The 11,847-nt window shown below is 48.5% G+C and overlaps 1 protein-coding gene across 2 annotated transcripts; it reads right to left on the bottom strand.

The window, feature by feature from the left end:
• Positions 1–212: 212 nt before the first annotated feature.
• On the bottom strand, positions 213–11,349 carry LOC135055097 (perilipin-2-like). Of its 2 annotated transcripts, none has more exons than XM_063958745.1 (8): positions 11,270–11,349; positions 11,039–11,078; positions 9,656–9,851; positions 2,752–2,834; positions 2,390–2,642; positions 2,029–2,213; positions 890–1,024; positions 213–787 (listed from the first exon to the last, which is right to left on the bottom strand). In XM_063958745.1, the coding sequence occupies exons 2-8, from the start codon at positions 11,060–11,062 to the stop codon at positions 410–412; spliced, it is 1,254 nt and encodes a 417-aa protein (XP_063814815.1). In that variant the 5' UTR covers positions 11,063–11,078; positions 11,270–11,349; the 3' UTR covers positions 213–409. The 2 variants fall into 2 exon arrangements, with proteins under 2 accessions (XP_063814815.1, XP_063814822.1); XM_063958752.1 differs by lacking the exon at positions 11,270–11,349 and adding an exon at positions 11,182–11,202.
• Positions 11,350–11,847: the final 498 nt, after the last annotated feature.

Raw genomic sequence — 11,847 nt, 5'->3', positions numbered from 1 at the left:
CGTTACATATTAAGGAATCACCCAGTAGCAGTGATGTGATGCATCAGAACATTTATCCTTGTGACTGGCATCAGGTTTTTCCCCTTTACACCCCATAGAACTGCACAGGAAGTCTGCAATATTTGGTTACTAACACCCCTACCCCCATTCCAAGTGACATAACGTTAACATTTAAAGAGTTGCGTACTAAGCTTCATCGTGAACACAGACCATTACTGCAGAAATATTTAATATAAAAGTGCACAACATAATTGACTGTGGAGGATGAAACAATACAGGTTTAACCAAGCAGCATTTAAAAATATGAGTGAAAGTATACAGTAAAGCTACATGACACATTTGCCACTACACATCAGTTATAGCCCACTTGAGTGAATTTGGTACAAAGTGACTGTAGACTGAAGTGCGGTCAGTCATCCCTATTAGCAGAGTCTGTCACGTCAGCTTCTTCCTCCCCATGTGGGTAGCCAGCCATCTGTGGGTAAAAAGGGCTGACCAGCCAGTTTAGTGGTGTGTTATTAACCAAGTAATCCATGACATCATCCATAGAACTCTTCATCTTGGTGAATTGCTCCTTGCTGGTGGATAAGAGGCCGTCAGACATGTCTCTGATGGAGGAGGCAGAACGGAAGTTCTGATAGACCTCAGTAGCCATGACACTGATGTTCTGAGCCTTGCTCTGGATGTTCTGCGGAAGGCCTTGGACACTGGTCACCAGGGAGAGACAGGTGGTTTGCAGTTGTAGAGTCAGATGCCGGACAATAGTCAAAGTGCGTGATTCAATTTGCTGAAAAACAAGAAGTTACATGTTAGAGCATCAGAGTATTATTTCTATGCATTACCTACTCAGTACTAGACACCTGGCATGTACACCAGTAGAGGAGCTTACCTCCACGCTCTCAGCCTCCCCACTAGCTTGCTGTCCTGTGCTTTTAGTCCATTCCACCCATGCGTGGTACATCCTATCCTGAGCATCATGTATCTTCTGGTTGGCACCATTCATGTTCTTTCTTGCAAACTCAATCTAAAAGATGAGAAGCCTTTAATCACTTTAATCATCCAGTTTATCACTTAAACTCAGAATTATTTTTATGATTGCATTAGGCAAAGACATTTTCAGTAATATAATATAAAACATATATACACACTATCCGATTCTGTGTCTCTACAGCAATTTTTATGTTGTACTGTGCATGAACTTACAGGTGACCCTATCAATATGGGATCCCATAAAAAAAAAAAAAAAAAAAAAATGTCATTAAAATTAGTCAGTAACAGATATAGGTAAAACTAAAAACAATGCTCATAGGTGAATGCTGTAGAAGGCAGCGGTGTACCTAGTGGTGCTGAGAGGGGATGGGGGAGGGTACAAGTTGCCCAGGCCCCCTTCCCTAGCAGCAGCTGCTCTTTTCCTTAGCCCAGCACAGGCTGTGTACTGGGCTGCAGTGTGGCCATGGAGGAGATTAAAGTACAATTTCTCAATATTTTTTTCTAAGGGTACATGACCACACATCCTGTGATTAGGCCACACCCCTTGAAAAGTACCTGGGCCCATCCAAGCTCTCGACTGCCCTCTGTGTTCCTATGTCCTGGCAGCTGCTGGGTATGTAACACTGGGGAAGTGGAGGTGCTGTATTGTGTTTCCCCAGCAGCTGTCCCTCTGCTGCCACCAGGTGGTGGTGCTGCCCCATCACTGCATACAGCAGTGTTTGGGGGACAAAGAGGGTGCAAATGGGCCAGGTGATCTTGCAGAGATTAACAGCTGCTGGAATATTGACTTCTGGCAGCCACCCACTGGGCGTTGGACTCACTGCATCAGATGTAACCATGTCAGGGGTAGCCCAGCCTAGCACCATCACATCTGATACAACCAGACCAGGGAAGTGTTTATGAGCTCATTTCTTCACCTTAAGAGCAAGATCGTAGATGTTGCTTATTAGAAACAAAAGTCCTTTACAGCTATATTTAGGGCAGTGAGGGGGATACTGGACAGGAGGTGGCCATGGTTATAAATCCTCCACAACTGACCAGATCAATGGTGTTCTGTAGCTGAGCAATGGCCTCCTGGCTCCGGCATTTGCCCTCCATCATTCGTGTCAGGGCTTGCTGATAAGCACGTTTACGGGCCTTGGTAGAGAGCGACCCCAAGCGAACGTAGTAACTTGGCTTTCTGGCTGCCACTTCAAACCCCTCCGTTTTTGTGGCTTCCTTCGCTGAAAAGAAATATATAGAAGCTTGAAATATAACAAACCCATTTAACCGTCTGACTTAGCTTTACAGCTGGCCTGTCAGTGGTCTAGTAAGAGTTGTGTGGCTATAGTTATACTTTGTGGCCCAGTAGGCCAAGTGTTAGTTCATGAATATACTGCTCACATCAGTTCCAGCTTACCCAGCTCCTCATCCGTGGGTGGCAGGTATTGTTCCAGGAGACTCTCCGATGTAGTCAGTGCAGTGTCCACACGGCTGCTCACCATCTGTGCTACACGGCTCCCCATAACGGTGCTAATGCCCCCATTCACAGCGGCCTTGGTCATCTCTACACCATCCTGCACAGCTCCCTTAGTTCTGCCAACTACTCCCGATATACTCTGTACGACCACATCCTTAGCACCAAGAACTGCCTCAGAGGCAGTGGAGACCACCTAGAGGAGGACACAGGTACTGCAGATAACATTTATACAACACACCTGTGTAACGCATGTTATCCTATGTGTAGGATATTCAGTTATAGCTGCTGGGCTGTAAAGTTACCTTGTCAGTAGGCTGGTAGAGAATGGGCAGCTTCACCTCAATCTTATCCAATCCTATACATGCAATGTTGTTAGCCAGGGCAACTAAAGGGTTTGACAAAAAAAATAAAATAAATAAAGCCATTTATAAAACAGTAAATTGCACCAAGTAAGCATCTAAATTGCTCATCTCTAATCTAAATGGAGTAGGCCATCAATGATTACAAGCCATCGATGAGATCCAATGGCTCTCCACCATAAATGGTACAGAGCCCCAATGTTATTGCCCATTTGGTGCCAGGACATGGAGCCTAATGCCACCCCCTGATTGGCCTGCATCCCTGTGAGTAATAGATGGGGGTTAACGATCGGTGGGTGAAGCCATCAATTGTTATATAACATCAATGTTAACCACCAATGGTACCATCAATTCCAAGCCCAGCTTTGGCTGTCCCTTGTCTAAAAGACAATATTTAGCCTACTTTCTATACGAAGGGGATTTAAAATGGGCTTGTTCTTTGCATGGTAGGAGACCGTATTTACAACATACAGGACTGTATGTCAGTATTTTACTGCTACACCAACTAAATCCAGTGCTCTCCTCATTGTAAGAGAAAGACAACATATAAGAGGTAATTATCAGCAACTGGATGACAAGCAGAATACAGAGTATTTACTGTATGTGTATTTTAATTAAGGACATACTAGGCTGTCAAATACTGACATGTCTGTCAAGAGTGAGTGCAGGGGAGTCAGTAAGACTGGACCTAATATTAGGGGTATCAAGGCTTATTCCCCTAGCTTTAAAAACATTGGTAAATGTGCAACCCCACACATTTACCCGTGTTTTTTCCTATTGGAAACGGCCCCCCCTGCAAATTCCCAGATCAAGTGATCCGGGAATCCAACCCGGGTAGCTTGCCGGGTTGAACACGTGTCCAACCCGGTAAGCTGTGTAGTGTGAACGGGAGCAGTGTCGACGCGACACGGCTCCCGTTCAGTGTATGGAAGGGCGGCGCTGGGAGATCATGTGATCTCCCAGCGCCACGTCACCAACCTAGTAATATACCGGGTTGGTGAGCGCAGTGGGAAAGGGGCTGTAGCACAGGTCGCAGCTGTGTCAAGCTCCCGGCTGCAACCCATGCTACAGGTGGAAAATAAGAATTTACTCACCGGTAATTCTATTTCTCGTAGTCCGTAGTGGATGCTGTGAACTCCGTAAGGACCATGGGGAATAGCGGGCTCCGAAGGAGACTGGGCACTAAGAAAGAATTAGGACTACCTGGTGTGCACTGGCTCCTCCCTCTATGCCCCTCCTCCAGACATCAGTTAGGGAAACTGTGCCCGGAAGAGCTGACACAATAAGGAAAGGATTTGGAATCCCGGGTAAGACTCATACCAGCCACACCAATCACACCGTACAACTCGTGATACTATATCCAGTTAACAGTATGAACAACAACAACTGAGCCTCACGAACAGATGGCTCATAACAATAACCCTTTAGTTAGGCAATAACTATATACAAGTATCGCAGACAATCCGCACTTGGGATGGGCGCCCGGCATCCACTACGGACTACGAGAAATAGAATTACCGGTGAGTAAATTCTTATTTTCTCTGACGTCCTAGTGGATGCTGGGAACTCCGTAAGGACCATGGGGATTATACCAAAGCTCCCAAACGGGCGGGAGAGTGCGGATGACTCTGCAGCACCGAATGAGCAAACTCAAGGTCCTCCTCAGCCAGGGTATCAAACTTGTAGAATTTTGCAAACGTGTTTGAACCCGACCAAGTAGCAGCTCGACAAAGTTGTAAAGCAGAGACCCCTCGGGCAGCCGCCCAAGAAGAGCCCACTTTCCTCGTGGAATGGGCTTTTACAGATTTAGGATGCGGTAGTCCAGCCGCAGAATGTGCAAGTTGAATCGTGCTACAGATCCAGCAAGCAATAGTCTGCTTAGAAGCAGGAGCACCCAGCTTGTTGGGTGCATACAGGATAAATAGCAAGTCAGTTTTCCTGACTCCAGCCATCCTGGAAACATTTTCAGGGCCCTGACTACGTCCAGTAACTTGGAAGCCTCCAAGTCCCGAGTAGCCGCAGGCACCACAATAGGTTGGTTCACATGAAAAGCTTAAACCACCTTAGGAAGGAATTGGGAACGAGTCCTCAATTCCGCCCTATCCATATGAAAAATCAGATAAGGGCTTTTACATGACAAAGCCGCCAATTCTGATACACGCCTGGCCAAGGCCAACAGCATGACCACTTTCCACGTGAGGTATTTTAGCTCCACGGTTTTAAGTGGCTCAAACCAATGCGACTTGAGGAAATCAACACCACGTTGAGATCCCACGGTGCCACTGAAGGCACAAAAGGGGGCTGAATATGCAGCACTCCTTTAACAAAAGTCTGAACTTCAGGCAGTGAAGCCAGTTCTTTTTGGAAGAAAATCGACAGAGCCGAGATCTGGACCTTAATGGAACCCAATTTTAGGCCCATAGTCACTCCTGACTGTAGGAAGTGCAGAAATCGACAGAGCTGAAATTCCTCCGTTGGGGCCTTCCTGGCCTCACACCAAGCAACATATTTTCGCCATATGCGGTGATAATGTCTTATGGTCACATCTTTCCTAGCTTTAATCAGCGTAGGAATGACTTCCTCCGGAATGCCCTTTTCTTTTAGGATCCGGTGTTCAACCACCATGCCGTCAAACGCAGCCGCGGTAAGTCTTGGAACAGACAGGGCCCCTGCTGCAGCAGGTCCTGTCTGAGCGGCAGAGGCCATGGGTCCTCTGAGATAATTTCTTGAAGTTCTGGGTACCAAGCTCTTCTTGGCCAATCCAGAACCACAAGTATAGTTCTTACTCCTCTCCTTCTTATTATTCTCAGTACCTTGGGTATGAGAGGCAGAGGAGGGAACACATAAACCGACTGGTACACCCACGGTGTCACTAGAGCGTCCACAGCTATCGCCTGAGGGTCCCTTGACCTGGCGCAATATCTTTTTAGCTTTTTGTTGAGGCAGGACGCCATCATGTCCACCTGTGGCCTTTCCCAACGGTGTACAATCATTTGGAAGACTTCTGGTTGAAGTCCCTACTCTCCCGGGTGGAGGTCGTGCCTGCTGAGGAAGTCTGCTTCCCAGTTGTCCACTCCCGGAATGAACACTGCTGACAGTGCTAACACATGATTTTCCACCCATCGGAGAATCCTTGTGGTTTCTGCCATCGCCATCCTGCTTCTTGTGCCGCCCTGACTGTTTACATGGGTGACCGCCGTGATGTTGTCTGACTGGATCAGCACCGGCTGGTGTTGAAGCAGGGGTCTCGCCTGACTTAGGGCATTGTAAATGGCCCTTAGTTCCAGAATATTTATGTGTAGGGAAGTCTCCTGACTCGTCCATAGTCCTTGGAAGTTTCTTCCCTGTGCGACTGCCCCCCAACCTCGAAGGCTGGCATCCGTGGTCACCAGGACCCAGTCCTGTATGCCGAATCTGCGGCCCTCTAGAAGATGAGCACTCTGCAGCCACCACAACAGCGACACCCTGGTCCTTGGAGACAGGGTTATCAGCCGATGCATCTGAAGATGCGATCCGGACCACTTGTCCAACAGATTCCACTGAAAGATCCTTGCATGGAACCTTCCGAATGGAATTGCTTCGTAAGAAGCTACCATCTTTCCCAGGACTCACGTGCAGTGGTGCACCGACACCTGTTTTGGTTTTAGGAGGTCTGACTAGAGATGACTACTCCTTGGCCTTCTCCTCCGGGAGAAACACCTTTTTCTGTTCTGTGTCCTGAACCATCCCCAGGAACAGTAGACGCGTTGTAGGAACCAGCTGCGACTTTGGAATATTCAGGATCCAGCCGTGCTGTTGTAGCACTTCCCGAGCTAGTGCTACTCCGATCAACAACTGTTCCCTGGACCTCGCCTTTATAAGGAGATCGTCCAAGTACGGGATAATTATAACTCCTTTTTCGAAGGAGTATCATCATTTCGGCCATTACCTTGGTAAATACCCTCGGTGCCGTGGACAGACCAAACGGCAACGTCTGGAATTGGTAATGACAGTCCTGTACCACAAATCTGAGGTACTCCTGGTGAGGAGGGTAAATGGGGACATGCAGGTAAGCATCCTTGATGTCCAGTGATACCATGGAATCCCCTTCGTCCAGGCTTGCAATAACCGCCCTGAGCGATTCCATTTTGAACTTGAACCTTCTTATATAAGTGTTCAAGGATTTCAAATTTAAAATGGGTCTCACCGAACCGTCCGGTTTCGGTACCACAAACATTGTGGAATAGTAACCCCGTCCCTGTTGGAGGGGTACTTTGGTTATCACCTGCTGGGAGTACAGCTTGTGAATCGCCTCCAGCACCGCCTTCCTGTCTGGGGGAGTAGTTGGTAAGGCTGATTTGAGGAAACGGCGAGGGGGATACGTCTCGAATTCCAGCTTGTACCCCTGAGATACCATTTGTAGAATCCAGGGATCCACCCGTGAGCGAACCCACTGGTCGCTGAAGTTCCGGAGACGGGCCCCCACCACACCTGGCTCCACCTGTGGAGCCCCAGCGTCATGCGGTGGACTTAGAGGAAGCGGGAGAGGACTTTTGTTCCTGGGAACTGGCTGTTTGGTGCAGCTTTTTCCCCCTACCTCTGCCTCTGGGCAGAAAGGACGCCTCTTTAACCCGCTTGCCTTTCTGGGGCCGAAAGGACTGTACCTGATAATACGGTGCTTTCTTTGGCTGTGAGGGAACATGGGGTAAAACTGTCGACTTCCCAGCCGTCGCTGTGGAAACGAGGTCCGAGAGACCATCCCCAAACAATTCCTCACCCTTTTAAGGCAAAACCTCCATGTGCCTTTTAGAATCCGCATCACCTGTCCACTGCCGAGTCCATAATACTCTCCTGGCAGAAATGGACATTGCATTTATTCTAGATGCCAGTTGGCAAATATCCCTCTGTGCATCTCTCATGTATAAGACATCTTTAATATGCTCTACAATTAGCAATATAGTGTCCCTGTCAAGGGTATCAATGTTATCAGACAGGGTATCTGACCACGCAGCTGCAGCACTGCACATCCATGCTGAAGCAATAGCCGGTCTCAGTATAATACCCGAGTGTGTATATACAGACTTCAGGATAGCCTCCTGCTTTCTATCCGCAGGCTCCTTTAGGGCGGCCGTATCCGGAGACGGTAGTGCCACCTTCTTTGACAAGCGTGTGAGCGCTTTATCCACCCTAGGGGATGTCTCCCAACGTATCCTATCCTCTGGCAGGAAAGGGTACGCCCTTAGTAACTTTTTGGAAGTTACCAGTTTCTTATCGGGGGAAACCCACGCTTCATCACACACTTCATTTAACTCTTCAGAAGGGGGAAAAACCACAGGTTGCTTTTTCTCCCCAAACATAATACCCTTTTTTGTGGTACCAGGGTTAGTCAGAAATGTGCAACACATTTTTCATTGCCGTAATCATGTAACGGATGGCCCTATTGGAATGTACACTAGTCTCATCGTCGTCGACACTGGAGTCAGTATCCGTGTCAACATCTGTGTCTGCCATCTGAGGTAGCGGGCGTTTTTGAGCCCCTGATGGCTTTTGAGACGCCTGGGCAGGCACGGACTGAGAAGCCGGCGGTCCCACATCTGCTATGTCATCAAACCTCTTATGTAAGGAGTTGACACGGTCACGTAATTCCTTCCACATATCCATCCACTCAGGCGTCGACCACACAGGGGGTGACATCACATTTATCGGCACCTGTTCCACCTCCACATAAGCCTCCTCATCAAACATGACGACACAGCCGTACAGACACTCCACACACACAGGGAATGCTCTGACTGAGGACAGGACCCCACAAAGTCCTTTGGGGAGACAGTATGCCAGCACACACCACAGCGCTATAAATCACAGGGATGTACACTATAATGAGTGGTTTTACCCTATAGCAGATTATATATATATATATAGTGTATTTGCACCTAAATTTAGTGCCCCCCCTCTCTTTTTTTACCCTATTGAGCCTGGAAACTGCAGGGGAGAGCCTGGGGAACGTCCTTCCAGCGGAGCTGTGAGGAAATGGCGCCAGTGTGCTGAGGGAGATAGCCCCGCCCCCTTCACGGCGGACTTCTCCCGCTTTTTTTTTTATGGCTATATGGCAGGGGATTTTACACATATATAGTCTTAATGACTATATTATGTGTATTTTTTTGCCAATGTAAGGTAATCTTATTGCAGCCCAGGGCGCCCCCCCCCCAGCGCCCTGCACCCATCAGTGACCGGAGTGTGAGGTGTGCATGGGGAGCAATGGCGCACAGCTGCAGTGCTGTGCACTACCTTAATGAAGACCGGAGTCTTCAGCCGCCGATTTCCTGGACGTTCTTCTTGCTCTGCATGGGGGATGGCGGCGCGGCTCCGGGACCGGACGACCGAGGCTGGGCCTGTGTTCGATCCCTCTGGAGCTAATGGTGTCCAGTAGCCTAGAAGCCCAAGCTAGCTGCAAGCAGGTAGGTTCGCTTCTCTCCCCTAAGTCCCACGTAGCAGTGAGTCTGCCAGCAGATCTCACTGAAAATAAAAAACCTAAATATACTTTCTTTTCTAGAAGCTCAGGAGAGCCCCTAGTGTGCATCCAGCTCGAGCCGGGCACAGATTCTAACTGAGGTCTGGAGGAGGGGCATAGAGGGAGGAGCCAGTGCACACCAGGTAGTCCTAATTCTTTCTTAGAGTGCCCAGTCTCCTCCGGAGCCCGCTATTCCCCATGGTCCTTACAGAGTTCCCAGCATCCACTAGGACGTCAGAGAAAAGGGGTATTAGAGACCGGTAAAGTGCCAGCCAATTAGCCTTTAACTGCCACTTATCTCTAAGCTTTGATAAGTGTCCACCTTAAAGAAAGTTTTCAGAAAGACTCAAAACCTACTCTGAGGCTCCAGTCTCTGCAGGATTGGCCTGGCGCTGGTCACAGCCACCGACGTGATGTTCTCCACACTCCTCTCCGCTACATTGCACACAGATTTTAGGTAGGGGTGATTATCTTTGGCGTTGATATAGGCAGAAGACACCATGTCATACGTTGAGCTCACCAAGGGGAGGTTGATCAACCTGACCACAACGTTCTACAGGAGAAACAGCCAGAGTTAGTCCAATACCGTACAGCTGGGTTCCTCTCTGAGCAGACCAGGAGGCTACACCTGGGGACAGGGCTCAGGGTGCACATTTAGTGCTTTCAGTTGTGACCTATAACATTGGCAATTACCACCCGGTTTTGGTTTGTTTTTAAACACAAGTGGGAGTTTGAGATGCAGCAGTCAGTTGTGTAGTAGACAAGTTGGTAGCACCAGTAATGTCAGGACTCCAGGTGGCCCAGTTGATCAGTCAGGGACTGCAGCAGACAATACACATGCAAGATCTGGCTGCACTGTTAGAGGGGTTAATAGACCACCACCATTACTTAAAATGAACAGGAGCAAATATACACCATTCTGTGCTTAGGTTACATACAATATTCCCGCACTGCTGTCATAGTATGGTTTAGAGAAGTTTCCCCAGAGTCTGCAATTACAGTCCAGGTTTTAATATCCATGCTTGACCACAGGGGACTTAACTAGTACCTCAGTCCATTTGATTTAATAATCTAGGCTCAAGCATAGATATTCTTAAATCTTGGACTGTAATGGCAGAGTTTGGGGGATCTGGGTTTAGAGGAGCACACTATTAACTGCATATGGCATGAGCATACCTCCCAACTGTCCCGCTTTCAGCGGGACAGTCCCGCTATTTGGACCCTGTCCCGCTGTCCCACCCGCGGGCAGCAGTGTCCCGCGGGTGGGGGGGCAGTTAGGGGAGGCTTTGATCACCCGCTGCTCTGCAAAGCAGCCGGTGATCACTGAATACATGCTGTGCGCACGGCATGTATTCAGAGCTAGGAGGGGAGCGGAGGCTGCCCAGCTGCTGGGAGAGCGTTGGGCACGCCCCCAAAAGGGGAAAAAACGGACCATTTCACTAGGCCACACCCACTCGTGTGGCCACACCCATCACGATCAAGGCCACGCCCCCACCACGCAAGAGTCCCACTATCAGCATCCTAAAAGTTGGGAGGTATGCATGAGGTGAGCAAGCATACTTCCCAAATATTAAGGGTAAATGTTAGGTAGACTGGGGGAGGAGCAGTGAGGAGGATATTGGAGGGGGAGACACATTAAGGACAGGACTTCCAGTACAGGGCATATGACCATCTCCAGGAATCCACATTACCATTCTCCAGCCTCACCTATACCATAGTGTCACCACACACTGTACTTACCTGCTGCTCTACTATCTCTGCCATATTAACAGTCAGCCCCCTAGGAAACATAAGATACACACATGTAAGAGCACAGAAGGCAGCAGTTATTCAGGAATGGATATCACTGCCTGATGGTTACAGACCATCAATGGTTCCCTTACAACTACTAATATTTCAACCATTCAATGACAGCATTCCAATGTTTGCAGCCATCAAATGGTGATGATTAGATGGTGTTCCAGTGGTTACCAGTATTCCAATATCCTGAGCTCTGCACAACCTCCTGGCTCCTTCCTGACTGCTGCTTCCTGCCTCAGGGCACCCTGGCTTTTATAGGGGCTGCCTCACATGTGACCTGCTCTGTCCCTCCCCTATCTAGGGCTCAGGAGGAGGAGTTACAGGTGTGGGTGCAGATCATTAGTGTCTCCTGTCAGCTCCATAAGTGTCTAACTACATTTCTGTGATATGGGGCAGATGTACTAAGCCTTGGAGAGAGATAAAGTGGAGAAAGATAAATAGGCTTTCCATACTATCCCCTTAAATCTAAACCAGGCATTCCCAACCACGGTCCTCAAGGCACACTAACAGTGCAGGTTTTAGTGATATCCAGGCTTCAGCACAGGTGACTTAATTAGTAGCTCAGTTATTTTGATTTAACCATCTGTGCTGCAGCTTGGATATCAGTAAAACCTGCACTGTTGGTGTGCCTTGAGGACCCTGGTTGGGAATGCCTGATCTAATCACTTATGGATTACACAGGTTCTCTAGCTGATTAAAGCCAGATGAAATGCAGGCTTGACATCAGCCAGCCCAGGGACAGTGTGGTA

The sequence above is a fragment of the Pseudophryne corroboree genome, chromosome 1 (genome assembly GCF_028390025.1).
Source record: "Pseudophryne corroboree isolate aPseCor3 chromosome 1, aPseCor3.hap2, whole genome shotgun sequence".
Taxonomy (NCBI): domain Eukaryota; kingdom Metazoa; phylum Chordata; class Amphibia; order Anura; family Myobatrachidae; genus Pseudophryne; species Pseudophryne corroboree.
The sequence above is the reverse complement of the archived record's forward strand: the minus strand, read 5'-3'. Positions and strand labels throughout refer to the sequence as shown.

What these genes read in the sequence shown, in the direction of transcription:
- LOC135055097 (XM_063958745.1), bottom strand. Translation starts at nt 11,062, where the DNA reads ATGGCAGAGATAGTAGAGCAGCAG. An exon ending in CAGAGATAGTAGAGCAGCAG is followed by an intron (nt 9,852 to 11,038) that starts GTAAGTACAGTG and finishes TTTCTCCTGTAG; the next exon opens with AACGTTGTGGTCAGGTTGAT. An exon ending in TACAGAACACCATTGATCTG is followed by an intron (nt 1,025 to 2,028) that starts GTCAGTTGTGGA and finishes CTCATCTTTTAG; the next exon opens with ATTGAGTTTGCAAGAAAGAA.